Source organism: Manacus candei, unplaced genomic scaffold (assembly GCF_025592945.1).
Source record: "Manacus candei isolate 608988 ecotype Guabito, Panama unplaced genomic scaffold, ASM2559294v1 h1tg000049l, whole genome shotgun sequence".
Classification (NCBI taxonomy): Eukaryota; Metazoa; Chordata; class Aves; order Passeriformes; family Pipridae; genus Manacus; species Manacus candei.
In genome coordinates this window covers 19,274,963-19,291,692 of record NW_026138097.1, presented here as the reverse complement: position 1 = coordinate 19,291,692, position 16,730 = coordinate 19,274,963, and the positions used below count along the sequence as shown (strand labels likewise).

General features: G+C 36.0%; 1 protein-coding gene across 10 annotated transcripts in view; it reads left to right on the top strand.

Annotated features, from left to right (window-relative positions):
- Positions 1 to 16,730, top strand: part of ZCCHC2 (zinc finger CCHC-type containing 2) — a 42,525-nt gene that overhangs the window by 18,418 nt on the left and 7,377 nt on the right. For 2 of the 10 annotated variants that reach the window (XM_051799363.1, XM_051799359.1), the window contains exons 4-11: positions 1,694 to 1,765; positions 4,982 to 5,094; positions 7,099 to 7,193; positions 9,752 to 9,853; positions 11,714 to 11,771; positions 14,323 to 14,461; positions 15,636 to 15,700; positions 16,495 to 16,640. In XM_051799363.1, the coding sequence (XP_051655323.1) occupies positions 1,694 to 1,765; positions 4,982 to 5,094; positions 7,099 to 7,193; positions 9,752 to 9,853; positions 11,714 to 11,771; positions 14,323 to 14,461; positions 15,636 to 15,700; positions 16,495 to 16,640 (790 nt within the window). The remainder of the gene's footprint in view (positions 1 to 1,693; positions 1,766 to 4,981; positions 5,095 to 7,098; positions 7,194 to 9,751; positions 9,854 to 11,713; positions 11,772 to 14,322; positions 14,462 to 15,635; positions 15,701 to 16,494; positions 16,641 to 16,730) is intronic. The other 8 variants (XM_051799360.1, XM_051799362.1, XM_051799361.1 and 5 more) reach the window with 8 other exon arrangements.

Below are 16,730 nucleotides of genomic sequence, written 5' to 3'. Positions count from 1 at the left end.
ACAATTAGTGGGTGAATTTTAAAACTGAAATGCTGCTGCTTAATAGTACATAAGAGAAACTTTTGGTATTGAGGTCTGGTATTAAAGACTGTAGGTGTTAAATAATAGCTGCTAAGGCTGTTGGTGGTGATGTTCTAATTGAATCAAAGCAGTAATTTTCTTAATAAGGGCTGATTAACATTATGAGTCATTTTGCCAGTAGATGCGAGGCTGGTAGTATACCAGATTTGAAGATAAAACTAAATGTTCCCCTTTTTCATCCAGAAAAGAATGGTTTACATCAAACATTGTAACTGGCCATTTGACATGGGTTACTGGAGATCTTTAAAGAGACAAACTTAAAAAGAAAAAAGCCATTTTGAGCTGACAGTTGATGTGTTGATCCCAGAGTTTGGTATTGTATTCTCTAAATGGATGCACACTTCTTTTGTTGAGGACAGTAATATGTGGAATGTAGCCTTCAAAGTCTTTAAGGTTAACCTGCCCAAATATTTCAGCCTTGTCAGAGATCTTTTTTCCAGATAGTCTGTAAAGTGACTACTAGGAAAAATAAAATAGTAGATAGGAGAAGTTTGTACAGAAATCCTATATGGATTATCAGTATTCACTCTTTTGAAAATTCAGCATGTAGACAGATTTGACAATGGTTTTGAATTTCTTTGTTAAAGGGGGAATGTGGAGATATTCTGGGAAGTATTTCAGTAATCTTGAAACTCCTCAGTTCTTTAAGGAAAGAGTTTTCTCTCCTCATCTGTGCAGGTATATACTGTGCTCCTCACTACAGACCATTTTGTGCTTATCCAGGCACTGCTTTTTTAAGGTTATAACAACAATTGCAGGGCACTGAGGGTAGCTGGCATTTCTGGGGACTAAGTTGAAGGCAGTTAGTGGTTGACATTATTCTGTCCATTCTTGGGAGTAAATGAATGTTTATAATTTTCATGTCCACTCTCATTAAACAGAATCTTCCCATCTAACTAATCGTAATCTTTAGCCAGAAGTGGGCTTAAAGCTGGGCAGCACTCATCTAACCAAGCTTACTTATTTTTGTCAAAATATGCATGTGAAGGTGCTGTTTTACTACTTACATGTTGTGTCAGAACAATAAGCTACTGAAATTTTATGTCTGATTCTTGAGTAACTTCTTTAGTAGCTTGCACTACTTTTTAGGACTTGTAGTCTACAACTTGTATATGACTGTGTAAGATTCAAGTCTGAGGCAGATAAAATTATTTTATAAGTAATATAAACAGATTTTTTTTATTGTTTCGTTTTGACTCCTGATAATGGTAGTGAGAACTCAATCCAAGATATCTGACCTACAGTCCTTTTCTCTGGTAGCTGTTTTTTGTGGTTAGTAATGTCTGTTTGATACAAGTTCTGTAATTACAGAGCCTTCTGCCTGGCTTCTTTCTGAGTCAGTAATCTTCAGGGACTTTATTGCATTTCCCTGGATTTTTTCATGCTCCCTTTAGCCACAAATAACATGAAAGTGAGCCTAAAATGTACACTCAAAATAAGTATGTGTCTCTGAAAAAGTACACCATTATCCCTGTTTTGCCTGGTATTTACCTAATTGCAAGTGTTATCTCTTATCCTGAGATTGTCAGAATTATGGAAATGTTCAGATCAGCTAATTGGTATGATATTTGGAAAAAGAAACTTTTCTCATTCTCTTTTCCTTCCTTATTAGGTAACCTGGTCTGATCTTTCGGTAACATGTGTAACAAAAACACACCAGGAGCTTCAGGAATTCCTGCTAAAAGTATGTACTGAAATATAAAAGTAGTGTTTACGCATGAAGTTTGTAACTTCAGAAGTGGCCTAGGAGAGCTGTGATTTCTGGGATGTAATTAGAGAAACAAAAGCACGCTAGCAGATTTTTGTACTTGTCAATTGTATTAACCATTTAAATCATGTATATTGTGATGGCGCATCTTGAGAGAAGAAGCAACTCTGCAGAAGATTTGGGTAGTTTCCCACGAGGATACTGTCTCATCTGAAATGGCTCTTACAGTTTTAATTGAACTACCATAAAGCTATCAGATGAGTTTTTAATACTCCCCACAGAGTTCATGTGTCGGTACATACTTGTCTGCTTATTCCTGTGTCCATTAAAATGACCTTTAAGAGCATCATTTGTTATTTTTAATTAGTGAGGCAGAGCCATAAGCATAACAGATTGTAATTTAACTGTTGTATTCTTCAGTAGAACAAAGACAGGCCTATTCACCATCACAAGGAGTTAAATTGAAGGAAAATCTATCAACTATATATGCCTGTGTGTGCTTTAAAAAACCTAAAAGTTCTCTCCATTGTTTTCCCCCCTGCCCCAAGCAGGGAATGCATTTGTGTGCATAGGCCATGTGCAGGCCCCATCTGCGTAATGACCTCCGACTACATGTTTCATTGCCAGTGTTTAATACTTTGGGTCCCACCTATTCTGGGAAATTCTATATGTAAACTCTTCTGGGCACTAATGAAAGCTCTGCTTTGGATATATTTTGGTGGCATCTGGTGTTCTCAACTGCAGTGTTAATTGCAAGTGGAAAGCCAGTGACTGTACAAAGGTCATTGTCTTGTTCACTGTTTAAATTATCAACATTATGTTCAGGCTTCGTAGAAATGAAGCAGTGAGTATTCACAACTGCTTTAATCCAGTTGGAATATCTAGTTCCAAGAGTTCCCAGAGCTTGATTTGTGAGGATTTGAATTAGGGATGGCATGTGTTGTTGCAGATGGGTTATCCTGCAACATAGGGTACATGCATCTGCTCCTGAAGAGAACCCTGAAAGCAGGACTGTCATACAGGATCCTGTGCAGCTCTGGCATGAGCATTCAGCTGCATACCTCATGTTCTCCTACCTGTGTAATACAAACACCAGTGTCTGAAATGGACCTCCTAAACCTACTTGCTGCCAGGAGGAGGAGCCAGAAAAACAGATAGGATCCAGAATGTTGCAGAGCTGTCCTGTTTGACAGGTGTAGAGTGTTCTATGTGCAGAGTCTAGATATATAGGAGATGGCAGAACAAGAGGAAGACAGCCACAAGTGCTATGAGCTCGCCAAGGTGTTCTGTGTAGAAAGTGCAGAGCTGAAAAATATATTTGGTTTGATAGCCATAAATACAGAAGAAAGAGAGAATTGTTAAGTAAAGCAGGATAAAACTAACACCTTGCTTTAAAAAACATGAAGTACAAATGCTGTCCACTTCATATGCACTTGCATTTTGCCTTTTTGTTATTCTTGCTTCCAGGCTGCATGGCATTGTTAAGTAGTATGCTCATTTCCTAGGGACAGAAATGAATGGTCAAAATACTTCATGGCAAATTCCAAAGTTGCTTGTGATAGAAGTAAGATAATTGTAAAAATTGTTTCAGAATAGAAGCATTGGTGGGAATAGTAAGGTAGTAGATGGGATAACTTGGATGCTTTATATTTAAACAGCACCTTCTCTTAGGTGATAATCATGAAAAGTTCTTTGCATGTAGGAAGTTACCCACATATGTGGAGGATTAATAAAGTTGTAAGTAACCAGGCTATCTCATTAGCTGAAGTTAAGCACCTAATCTTGGGTTTGTGTAACTGAATCTTTAACTACAGAAGGAATTGCATTCCTCTTAATGAAAGTTTTAAAGAAAAAGAGTTGACAAGTTTCCAGAGACAAATTTACATACAAAACACTAGGACAGGAGGTTTGCTCATTCCCATGCTTCTGCAGGAACTTTTTGGTACCTTTTAGTTAATACTGACTAGTTCTTTGGTCAGAGTTCCACAGTGGTGCATATTAAAGCCAGAGGTTCTGTTAAGAACAGCTGCTTTCAGCCCATCTTTCTGGTTTTATATCTAAGACATTTCAGGTACTATAGCACTGTACTAATCTAATACTAACAGCACTTGTCTGTCTCCATTCCAGAGGTCCCTTTTATTTATGTTACCAAGCGATTATCTACATCAGACACAGCATTCAGTGCAAGGATTAGTTAGTGCTGTGCTGTTGTACCACTAGCAGGATGTAATATCCAGCTGGCACTCTGGATCAGGTGTATTCCAAATATACAAGAGGAAGGTGCTGCTCTAGTGTAAATTACTTTGTGCTGGTGGTGATAACTGGTGGCAGGTGTTAACCACATTAGCAATAGCTTTGAACTGTAGTAAAAAAGCATTTTTGCTATGGCAGTTTATTTTTAATTGCCCCAAAATTAAAATACTTTCTTTTCAAAAAATGTAGGTGAACAACTTTGATCAGCTTTGATGTACTTAAGTACATTATTTTGGAAGTTGTAAATGTGAAAAAAATTTGTTCTGGGGAATATTTTTCTTTTAAAATAGACTTGCTCTTTAGTAGCAAGAATTTTACCTGCCGAACTAGAACAACAGAAGACCTCACTTTGTAGTACTGGTATTGGAAACAGTTATAATGAATTTTGATAAGAAGTTTCTCTGTTAATAGCAGCTGGACAGGGACTTGCTTTTGATTAATCTCTGTATTGCCTGGAGATAAGCAACTATAGACTGGAGTCTAGTGTATTATATATCTGAAACAGTCTCCTTTCTTCTCCTGTTCCTTTAAATTAGTTTTATATAGATAAGCGATGATAGTGAGTACAGTGCATTCAGTCCTCCTTGGTTATTTTTTTTCATGTTATTTTCAGACCTAATTTCTGTGTGTGAAGTATTTAAAGAAATTAATCAAAAAAGGCCGTAAACTATTCTGGAAAAGAACATAGTATTGGTAATTTTCTGATTATAATTCTTTCAAATAGAGCTTTAAACAGTTTTATGCCTGGATTTGCCATGAGGATTTACAGCAAAGTGTTTCTCCTGCAAAACTAAATGATGTTGATTTGTCGTACCTTTGGTCTGTAAATTATGTTACTCAAACTGGAACAACATAGTTTCTTGTTGATACCAAAAGGTGTGTAGACTTATAGTGAACAAAATGTCAACTACTCGTTTTTCATATTAACCTTTTTCTCAGCTCCCAAAGGAACTGTCTTCTGAAGCATTTGACAAGACTATTTTAAGAGCACTAAATCAGGGTTTTCAGAAGAGGGAAGAACGAAGGCATGCTGATCTTGAGCCCATAATCAGGTAAATGTTTTAGCAAATAGCCTGGAATGCATCACCTGGGGTGTGATTGAAGTCAAACTACATGACTGCTACGGACAGTGGAAATTCTGCTGCCTGAAAACAATTTACCAAGAAAATGGGAATGCAGTGATAAAATAGATACTCTTGACTCTTTTACTCTTTTCTTGAAATTGAGGCTTTAATTAAACTTAGTTGACTTCCTTCTTAGAAGTAATTTTACACTTACAAAAATATTTGTCCTGAGCAGCATTATATAGCAATGACTGGCACTTCTGCAAGGATATTACCTCCATTATACAAGTGTACATTTAGAAATACTAGAAACAGTAATTTGAGTGCATATGTTTTACTTTTATGACAGGATAGAGAATTTAAAATGAATAAGCAGTAATATGTGATAATATAATAAACAGTAATATATGATACTGTAATAAACAGTAATATATGATAATATAATAAACAGTAATAAATGTGTATAAGAACCATGTATATTAGAAGTGGCTCAGACATTTTTAAGAAAATAGCCCATACCACATAATCTACTATTTAGTGATGAGAGAGCTTGCTGGGACGTGGGACATGTTGGTCAAATCCTGTAACTCAGAACAGCAATGTGAATTTGGGGGTGCCTACCTGTTCTGTTTGTTTGCTACAGATATCTTGTTATGTTGGTCCTTTTCTGTCAGAATTGTTCAACCTTGTTGGAAACAAATTATTCATCATGTTAGCCACTGTCTCTTGAGTTGGGGTACTTGAAGAATCAGGCACTGCTTTTCAAACTCCTACTCATAATGTTCTGTGGGTCCAAACATTTTGTCCTAATATTTTAGTTAAAGAATATATGGAGCCACTCTGTGCCTCAACCTCTCCCTTCCCAATTTTTTTATTTTTTTAAATTTTTATCTGTAGTATTTGTCTGTCTTTATTGGCTTGATTGTCAATCCAAAACTAAATCTGTGTGAACAGTTTTGGCTAATAAACATAGTGGGTTTAAATCAATAAACCTGTTAAATAGAGGTTGACTGAAGGGAATGTATTGTAATACAGAAAGGTTGCGAAGCCTCACTGCACAGTAATTATGAACCCAAGAGACTCATCTTGAAGATAACCTTTGAACACACCCACCTGTATTATAGTAAGCAACTATAATTACAATTTGCAAGTTATGTTGTGAGTATACAGGAATGCTGCATGAATAATCTCAAGAGAATAGCATTATTATATACAAATTTCATTTTCTTTCAGTGTCAGTTTTAGCATAAATATATACGTATTTGGAGGTTTAAATATGTGCCCAGTAGCCAAAAATTGCTCTCCCCTGCCCCTCCTCCAAAGAAACAGAACTGAGTAGTGCTTCCTGGCAAGTAATAACTAAAACCTTGGTGTGTGGGAAGTGCAAACCATTCATTCTTGGCCTGTTGTCTTATCTGAAGCTAATAGAATTTGTCACTGACCTCTTGGGAACAGACTCAGGCCAGTCCAGAGCAATATTGAGAATCCTACCCTTTGCTCTCGAAAATAATTATGAAATTAAATTACTGACATTATAGGTAAATTCAGCTTTTTATTTAACCATATAAATGTGTTTAAAGAAAGAGGTGCATTGTTTTGGGAAATTAAATATGTTCTCAGTTTAAAAAAAAAAAAAAAGTTAAAATATAAGATCCACTGCTTTTGGACTTAGTCCAAACTCCTCTTTGATAAAATGTTATGAGTGGCTATAATGTTTGAATTGGGATGGCTCAAAGCACCTACCTTTTTAAATTAAAAAAAAAAAATCATCATACCAATTTCTTGTAGTGGCTGTGCTCCAGCCTTACACTAGCACTGAACAGCAAAGCTCAGAAGTAGCATTTAACATTGTTTATTCTGAACATACAATTTGAAATGTTTGGACTTCTTAAGAACTACCTATTTTGCTTTTAAATGGTACTGTAGTAATTTTTTATGTTCTTCTGATGATTCTATTATTTACAGTTTAACAAACTCTCACTTAAATTTCAGGCAGCTATTTTCAAATACATCGCAAGCTTTTCTGCAGAATCAGAGAGTATACAACTTCTTCCAATCAATTTCATCAGAATCTTTGCACACTCACAGTAAGAAATATCCTAATACTGTTTTATACAATAAAAAGTCTTTAAAAAAGTATTCTTGCTGTCATGCCTAATTAGAGTTTTATAATCTTGTATTCATGATGCATTATATTCCACTGTTTGCATTTGAACTCCTGGCCAATGAATAGTTACTTGAGCAGATACTCAGACTTTTGACCATTGGAACATACTATGTATCATCAGCTTCTGTTCTTTTCTTTCTTTCTTTTCCTCTGTACTATTGTGCTATTAAAATAGATAGTTATGAATTGAGTATGTTCAACAGTTTGGCACTTCTTTTACCATATCTTAAACAAAAAGCTTGAACTGACCCAAGCTTTTGTTTTCTTTTGCAGATTAAGCATCTGTCTTGATATTTAAACTAAGATTTTTGGGGGGGTACATAACATAGTGCATAAGTGATGGGATGGCCCTAATTTTAGAATATACAGAATTGTATTCTGAGCATTTGCATTGCAGAGATTTCTTTGGTGAACCTCTTACCTACTTAGGTATTACAAATTGTCTGTGCAACCAAAGCTTGGCTTCTCTCTGTGGATGCCTTAGGATGTGATCTTTGTTTCTGTTGAGTCTTTTCTTTTTTCAGTGTGTGTAATGCACCATGATAGTTAAGGCATTGACTATGAGGCTACTGACTCAGAAGTTGCAGAAGATCTTAGTAAGGAATTGAATAAGTTGGAGATTTCAAACAGACTGCTGAAATGTGTTTGGAAAAAAATAGGGGAATGACAGCTGACTTTAATTTGAAATGATGTGTGCGATCTGTGACAAATGTATTTCTCTCCATGATGAGACAGAGGCGTTGTGATTAGGGTGGAAGCTGTAGGGGTTTTTGTGACTTTTGGGCTAGTGCATGGCAGAAATGATCTGCAAGGTAGGTAGATCAGAAAGGTAAAATAGGTAAATGGCAATTCTGTAGGAAGTCTTACAGATTGTAAAGGGATCATGAATATGAGATAATTTTAATAATAATAAATAATAGGATATATGAAAGTGCATGAGGATTTGTCAGACTGGAACATATGACAGATAAGATGAGGAACTTCATTGTTTCACAGAGAGGAGGAAAGACTCACATGGAAGATGATTTAAATTTTCAAATACCAGAGTCATAATGTTAAAGAGCACAATCTTTTCTCTTTGACAAGAAAGCACTAGGCTTAACTTTTTATGAGAACCAGGGGCAGGCAAGAACCTGGTGATTACAGACAATTCCAAAGCATTGAGGCAGGTCTGAGGTGAAGACAGAAAAAAAAGTCAGTAGGTCAGGGTTAAGAACAGGATCAGCAAGGTACGTGGCCCGGCACAGGTGTGCCTGCAGTGCACCCCAGCCAAGAGCTTGAGCTCAAATGCAACTCCCAACGCAAAGGGCCCTGACATTGAGTTAGATATTAAGAAAACATTTGTGGAAGAGAATTAGTGGGGTAAATTTAAGCATGAATGACTCATCAGGGGTAGCTCGCACTCCCGTTTCCTGTGGTTCAGACTAATAGAAACTGTACTAAGACAAAAGTACTCATCCCACCTGTTGCCAACATCACTTCAATTAAGTGGCTCATGAGGGGTTTTTTTATTGTCGGCCTCTGTGTTTTTCTGGGTTTATTGTTTGGGTTTCCTGGAATCCTGCTAGGCAGGTCTTTATACCTTAAATAATAGTTGGGATCTCACACTGAATATGTTCAGTAAGTTTAACTATGCCACTGTGGTTCCATTAAGGAGGAAATCAATTAGCTCACTCCTGGTTCATAACATGAGTTGTTTAGACACTTATTCAGGTTGGAGTAAACTTTTGATTCCAACAGACTTTATTAAAACATAATCTCTGGGGATTTAGTCTCTTCAATGCAGACAATATCCAGAATGTTTCAAGCTCCTAAGCAGCAGCTTTCAGATGCTTTTACCTGCAGTAACTTGGACCACTTTGAGAGGGAAAGAGTAGACTCATAGAATTGGATTCATTATTAAACTAAGTCCTTTTTCAGAACATGGCAGTGGTAATTCTCCAGCAAAACTATTAATATTGTTCTTTCTTTTTTTTTCATCCCATCTGGCATGAAAAGGCAAAAATTGTGTGTGAAGACTGTGTTAAGGGCACTAGAAGGCTTTAGCCCAGACTGTGTGTCTTTTGGCAGGTGAATGATTTGAGGATGGAGGAGTGTAATTTGTTGCAGAAGAATGCTTGTAACTATCATTGGTCTCCTCCCATTTTCTATTGTAAAACAAAAAAATTATGAAGCAAAATCTGAAGTGCAGCATAATAAGAATATTTCTAATATTACCACAATCAAGATGTTTTGAAATTGCACCATAGCTTTAAAATTATTTTGAATACTATTTTCTTCAAAATAAAAGTAGCTCTAAAGAACCTTTACTCTTGGAGATGGCCTGCTTTGAAGCAGGCGATGTTCAAATTGTTTCCACACACGAACCAGTAAGTTCAAGTCTTCCATTTCCCTGATTTCCACTTTAGTGCAAGCATTCAGGAACTGTCCAGTTGTTCAAGATCTATAAAGTTACTACATGAACTTTATTCTCTGCAGGTAACTTACAACCCTCTTTGAAGACGGTTAAGACACCAGAACACTTCAAGGAGGACAGTTCAGAAGCTTCAAGTCAGGAGGAAGGTAGTTGTGTACTCAAAGGTGGTTCTTTGAGATATTTTACCACACTCAGTTCTGGAAATCATACACTTGATGGATTTCTTCATTGATACAAAATGAGAGATTTGAATGAAATCTGCTATGCAAATGAAGAATTTTTGTGTACTTCCAGCAGTTTCCTTAAGAGGGTTCCTCTGTAATTCAAGGAGTGGCAGTGTTCATGGATAGCTTGAAGGCAGAAGTTCCCAACTGTATTGAACAAGCAGGAAGATATATGTTACAATTTACTTAAGCCAAGATTATTTGTAGCTTTTCACGTCTTTACCTATTTATTTTTCAGTTACCAGGGTTCAGAGTTGAGTGCAGCATTTCAAGAGTTGCAGACTGTTTTGCTTTAAATGTGCCAAATTTATTTAGCTTCTAGTTTTACACAGGAAGAATGTTCAGGTTTTCCTCTTCTTATTCTTAACCTATGCTGCTTTTATATACTGTGGGCTGTTAATAAGTTTGTAGTGAGTGTTGATTACAGTCTGAAAGCTGGTGCTTTTCCAGTACCTAAAAAACAGTTCATATATGGAAACAGCAGTCTAGTGGCTGGTCAGTGATTTCATTCTGAAAGCAACAGCAAGCCAGCTTTATATTGTTTTTGGTAGCAAAACAGTAAAAGCTCCTGGTAGGTGGAAAAGATGAGAAATGAGACCGATAGGTGAACAAAGACCATGGAAAACTTACGCTAACTTTCACAGAATGACAGCGCTCTTATCCTGTTACACGTTAATAGCTAATAAGTTTGCAGTTCATCTTATGTGCAGTCAGTAATCCACATATGCAGTTTGAACAGCTTTTTCTTACGAAAAAATTATTGCCATATCCTTCCTCAGAGTTAAGAACACACCAAGTAAATTTAAAATATATTTGGAAATTGCTCAAGTAGTTTTTCACATACTTTCATATACATTAATCTCTTCACCTGGTGAAACTACAAATGCATTTCAGAACACCTTTTGTGCCATTTCAGTGAACTGTTACCAGAAGCTTAAAAATTATGATACTTTCTTTCTTTAGATTTTTAAACCATAATTTGGACTTACATGTAGCATTGAGAAGAGTCCAGGCAAAATGATACCAAGAATGCTAAGATCATCACAGCTGGAATTAAGAAAAATTGCTTTTGTTAAAATCTAAGAATTGCCTTAAAGAAAAGGATAAACTATGTCTCTAAAGTTCTTGATTTTTGTTTCATAAAATCATAGAACAGTTTGTGTTGGAAGTGACCTTAAAGATCATCTAGTTCCAGCCCACCTGCCACAGGCAGGGAACCTTCCACTAGACCATGTTGCTCAGAGCCCCATCCAGTCTGGCCTTGGAGCAGTATCCCTTTTAGTCGGATGTAATTTGTAAAACTTTACTTGCATAGTGAATTTTGACGTTCAGAATGCAATACTTTTGTTTAAGATTTGTCTTTGTTATTCAGAACGTGTGACATAGTTTTGAGAATAATTTCAGCAGTTCAGAAAAAATTACAAAATTTTGTGTTTTTACTGACTCATTCCTGTCTTCTTTCTCCATTCTTTCATGCTGAGTGATAGTCAGTCACACATTTAGTCTTTAGGATTAAATATAGAGGTCTGCAAACATTAGCAGTTGTCATAGTTTCTCTCTTTCTGTTTCATTCTTCTGTGACGTGGAAGGTAAAGAGTCTTGATTATATCATCTGTATGAACTGATCTGTCCTCTATGCAACACCTGTTAATTTCAGCACTGTAAATTAAGCCTTACACTGTTTAATGGAGCTGTCTTCTGCTATGTGTCTGGTAGTGATGGAAAGATGAATTCACTGGATTGATCTAAAAGAAGAAATGGGAATTGCTATTGAAATTATGCTTTGTTTATTTTTTCCAGATGTAATGCAACACACATCAGTTCACAAGAAACATAATGGAAAAGGTCCTGTTGCCAAGTAGGTACTAAGATGTAATGTGACCATGCTACATGTCTGAACTTCATTTGTTAGTGCTTTGAGAGTATGTGTCCAGATTAAAGCTTGTTTATGAGGTTTTTGTTTGTTTAGGGTGAGGTGTTCTGGTCTTATTTGTTGTTTGTGACGTTGTTATTAATCTGTATTAGAAAAATAATTCAGATGATCCTATTTCTAAATCTGTAGGTCTAGGTCATTTGGATATCTCATTTCCCCAAATTTTGTGAATCTTCACTATTTCAATTGATGTTTTCGTTTGTGTTTATAAGCTGAGTAGCGTAAATCTGTGTAGCATGTATTTTCCTATGTGCACACATCCCTGTGATTGTACTGAAAATTTTCAGTGTTGTGGATTTTAAGCTTAAGTAGCTTCAAAGATGACCTTATAGGAGAAGGGAGTCCATTTTTTCCCTTACTTATTAGCAGATGCATGCATACCTTGCTGGTTTATGTCAGTTGTAAGTGGATCTATGAAGTGTCTAATGTGAATTCACCCATTAATGTATTTTGACCAAAAACTTTATATATGTTTGCACATAGTTGTGTAGTGGTTCATTTAAATTAAGGGGAAAAAATTGATACAAAATTTATTGAGACTTAAGTTTTGTTTTGTTGATTTATCTGTAAAATGTATTTATGTTGTGGTGAAAATTACCTGGAGTTGCAATAATTAGAATATAAACGTAGCACAAAACAGTGTTGGTTAAGGTCCACAGATCTTTAACAGACAAAATTCTTGTGAACTCACTAATTGGACAACTTAGTGGTTTGTGTGTGTTTTGTTTTTTAACTGTCCTACTTTTGACTTACATTTCTTCAAGAAGAGAGTGTCATCTTGACAAAATATGTGATTATACTGGTGGTTATACAGCCTACTATGAAGTCGTAAGTGCAGGATCCAAACTTAGTAGCATGTAGTTACTGGTACAGAAATTGTTTTGTTCATTGTATAATGAAGTACACTAAAGCTGACTGTAGTTCAGGATCTATCTTTCAGGTAGGAAAGCAAGGGACAGACCTTTTTACAAAGTTGTGTGAAAGAAACGCCTTTAGCTTGCTATTATTTTGTTTGTTTAAGAGGGGAAAATGGGTTACTACTTTACTGCTAGAGGTCTGTTACTCCTCTCTTGTTCCTGTGTCTATCTTCTTAAAATCTGTGCCTGCTGCTTATGGGTTCTAAAGAAATGGCACAGAATGAAGCTCTTCTGTTTTCAATATGCATAAAACTGTCAAGAGTCAGGAGCAGTTGATCTCAAATAGCATTGGTACACTGTGCATATGTCTACCTTTGTTTTCATTCAGTATTGCAGCCTTACTCTTGAAAAGTCCAAAAATTTACTGGTAGGAGTGAGATCAGACATACTAAATAAGTATACATAGTATCACAGCTTCCATGAAATGACTGCGTATTTGGCAGTGAAATCACCTCCATGTGGTGGAATTTCTAAAGTGACCTGGCTTGCATCTTTTCAATCAGGGGCTTATGTCTGTCTTTTAGGACCTTCTTGGGTTCTTGCCATTTTCTTAAATTATTTTTTTTATATTCTATTGTACATCTTGTAAGTAGTTTGAACACTTATTTACAGAGGTCTTTGGTAAGTAACTACTGGAATTTCAGCATGTCTTGTACTTTCAAATAAGCTGGATTTCTGCCATCATGGGAACTGAGTAACATTTCATATTGCAGTAACCTTGATTAAGCAGCTTGCCAACAGCCTTGAATTAAAAGGCACTTTCAATTACCAACATAAGTATTTTGATAAGAATTTAAAAGTGTTAACTCTTTCTTTTTTTTTTTATCCTGTCAGTAAGGCATGATTTTATATGAGACATGAAAAGTTTATACATCCATGTGCTCTACTGACTCTGTCAGAACCCTGACTCTTTTTCCAGCAGTTTTTGTTGACCACTGGTGGCAGACCTAGTTAAATACTGCTTCTGACTGGCTGCTGTAGAGCGAAGCTTCAGTGGAAGGCATTATAAAGTCCAAAGTAAATGCCAAATGCAACTCCCCTTTCCCAGCACTACTCAAAACTACCAGTCCTGAGAAGGTAAAAATATAAAGCAAGATGCCTATTTTGAAATTCAAACAAACACAGCTGCAGTGTGATCTGTAGGTAACTGCACTCTTTTTCTTAAATATCTCATGAATTCTGAATAGGGATTACAGAGTAATTCCAGCTTTGTCATTAACAACAAGGAAGAAAGAAAATGAATTCAAAATACATTTATATCTGGAAAATTTACCCATGTCCTTGTGTGTAGAAATATCCAAGGAAACTCTTCTCTCAATTACTGTTCTCTACAAATTCTGTTGTTCTGAATTTTGTGTCAAATTATAGTAGACAAATGAAAAAGGAACTCCAGTTATATTCAGATCTTAGTATAACTTCAGAGCACAAGAATTCTTGTAATTTAAATTGCTTGAAAATTCCAAGGGTTTTCTAATGCAAAAATGTGTCTGTTGGTAAGAAAAGCCTGCAAGTTCGTTCGCATCAGCATAACTTGAGTTTGGTTTTTTTTTTCTTTTCAGCAGCACTAGCAGTGCAAAATGTTCTTCACTGGATAGCCTTAACATACAGCACTCGGAGCAAAATGGGGTAATGGACTGGAGAAGGAAAAGCTGTATTGTCCAGCAGCACCCAGAGCACTGTACAAATCTACTTGACCAGGTATGTTGCTATTTTTCATTCAAAGCCATATTCTGAGACACTTGAGAAGACTGTCCACTACACATTATGAGATTTAGCTTTAAAAGATGAAGAGCCCTGCTAAAATTGTATAAATAAGTGTTGAAGTTCAAGCTGCTACTGACTTACCTTGCTTAGAAAACTCCTTGTAATTACTTTCCACTGTCTCAGAAAGTTGCGTATTTTGTTTATGAATTAAATAAAACTTCGCAGTAGGATACAAGTAGTCAGAAAAGTCTAATGTTAATTTCTAATCAGGCACTTTCCTATTGTCATCAGAGAGGATTTCAGAACACCTGTGCAATTTCTGTTATTGCAAGGCACAAACTAGAAACTGTATTAATAAGTAAATCGTATTAATTCTACAGGAGGTACAACAGGTTAAATGTTTTCTTTCTATCTTACCTGCGTTATTTAGGTAACTTAAGTATTAATCTTTGAAAAAAGTTAATAGCTAGATGCATACACACTTTTTGTGAGATTTGTGTCTCTTCAGTGCTCAATCTCATTGTGAATATAGTTGAGAAGAATATTTATAAATAATCTACTGAAATTGGGGGAAGGTGGGTTGCTCACTGCTTATATCTGAAAAGCCCTGGATGTTAGGATTGCTTACTGTTACTCATACTACATGCAGAATTTGGCTATTGATTTTTATGTGGGGAATAGCAAGCCAAACAAAAATAGTTTCCTTATTTCACAAAGCAGGGTAATGAATTGAGATTTGCTTCTAAAGATGAAATGGTAGGCTGCATCAAAGCCTGAAATACTGAAAGCTTGAGGCAAGAAAAAAGTTAATTTACTAAAGCAGAGGAAAAGTTCTTTTCTTTTTAAAGGAAGTCCAAATACAACAATTTGGACACATTATTTCAGAGTTTTCGCAAGTTTTACTCCTTTGTCAAATATGAGTTATTACTAACAGCTAGTAGTAATTCTAAAGTAGCAATTTTCTGAGTGTTTTGCTGAACACGACACAAGACAAGGTGCATTATTTTAGAGGCCCAGATGCATTGAACAAGTACTTGTTTGGATGGTTATAGCACTTTTGAATGCACTAGTCTTGGACTCACAGACCTCTTGGTTTAGAAGGAGTTTTTGTCGGCTTTCATGATGCAAATTCTATTGTTTGACTGGCATTTTTGTATTTCCTGTCTAGCATACAGTGGAAAAACGAAGTCTGTCTGCAGTAAGCAAGAAGAAAGGAAAGCCGCAGCTGGAAAAGTAGGTTTCCAATGTGACTGGTAATCCAGAAACAGAGTGTAATGCATTGACTCTGATAAAGAGAGTCTACAATCAATTACTTGCTTTCTTTTGGTATTGTGGAACAAGAACTGGAGTAGTGTGAGGCCAGACTACCAGGCTACATAAAAATCTTTATTTTCTGTGAAGAAGTAACTTGAAAAAGAGAATGTAAATGAATGCATTCGTTTCTCAAAATATCCCTTGTCATTTAGCAAAAAGATGAAGGAGTGGAAGTAGGTTCTTAAGCAATACTGAATTGCCTTTTTTGTTTATATTTATTTGAAAGTTAAAGGCTGTAAAACTGTCCAAAATACACTGAAAAGCAAATAAGGATTGACAGCAGCATTTAACATTATGCAGTGAGTGGTAACTGACTGAAATGTTTTATTGAAGATAATTTGCACATCAGAGGGCTTCAGAACTTCCTGTGGGCTACATAACCCTGCACTGTGAGAAGTGCAAGTGCTTCCACCCTAATACTCTGCCTTACTTCAGAGTTTGTGCCATTTTGTTACTCTATAGACAGATACTTTTATGCTAGACTGGTGTATGGCATCAGCTGCACCATTTCCTTTTTTGTGTTGTTTCTTATTTAGATCTTTATTCATAGTGTTTAATAACACTGCTTGCAGCTTAGTTCCTGGTATATTTTACCAACAGCCTTTACTTATTCGTTTACTATTTAAATTTCATGTTATATCTATTAAATACACATTTCTGACCTGGAGTCACTGCTTTTGTTTATGGTCACATTATGTGTTCATTCATGGTAGGTTATTTGTGTCCATGCATTTGCAAAAAACCAATGAAAAGTATTTACACAGGGAGAAAGCAAAGAAAACTGAGTGCAGGTTGAATAACAGGAGCAATGGAGTTCGAGTTGCGGCATCACAGCACATCCGTACTGGGACAGCAAAAGGTAAGGTGTTTTTTCCCCAAACTGTTTGTGAGAAACAGAATTCCAGCTTTGCTGATTTATTCAAAGTTCCTCTGTAAAGGGGAAATCACA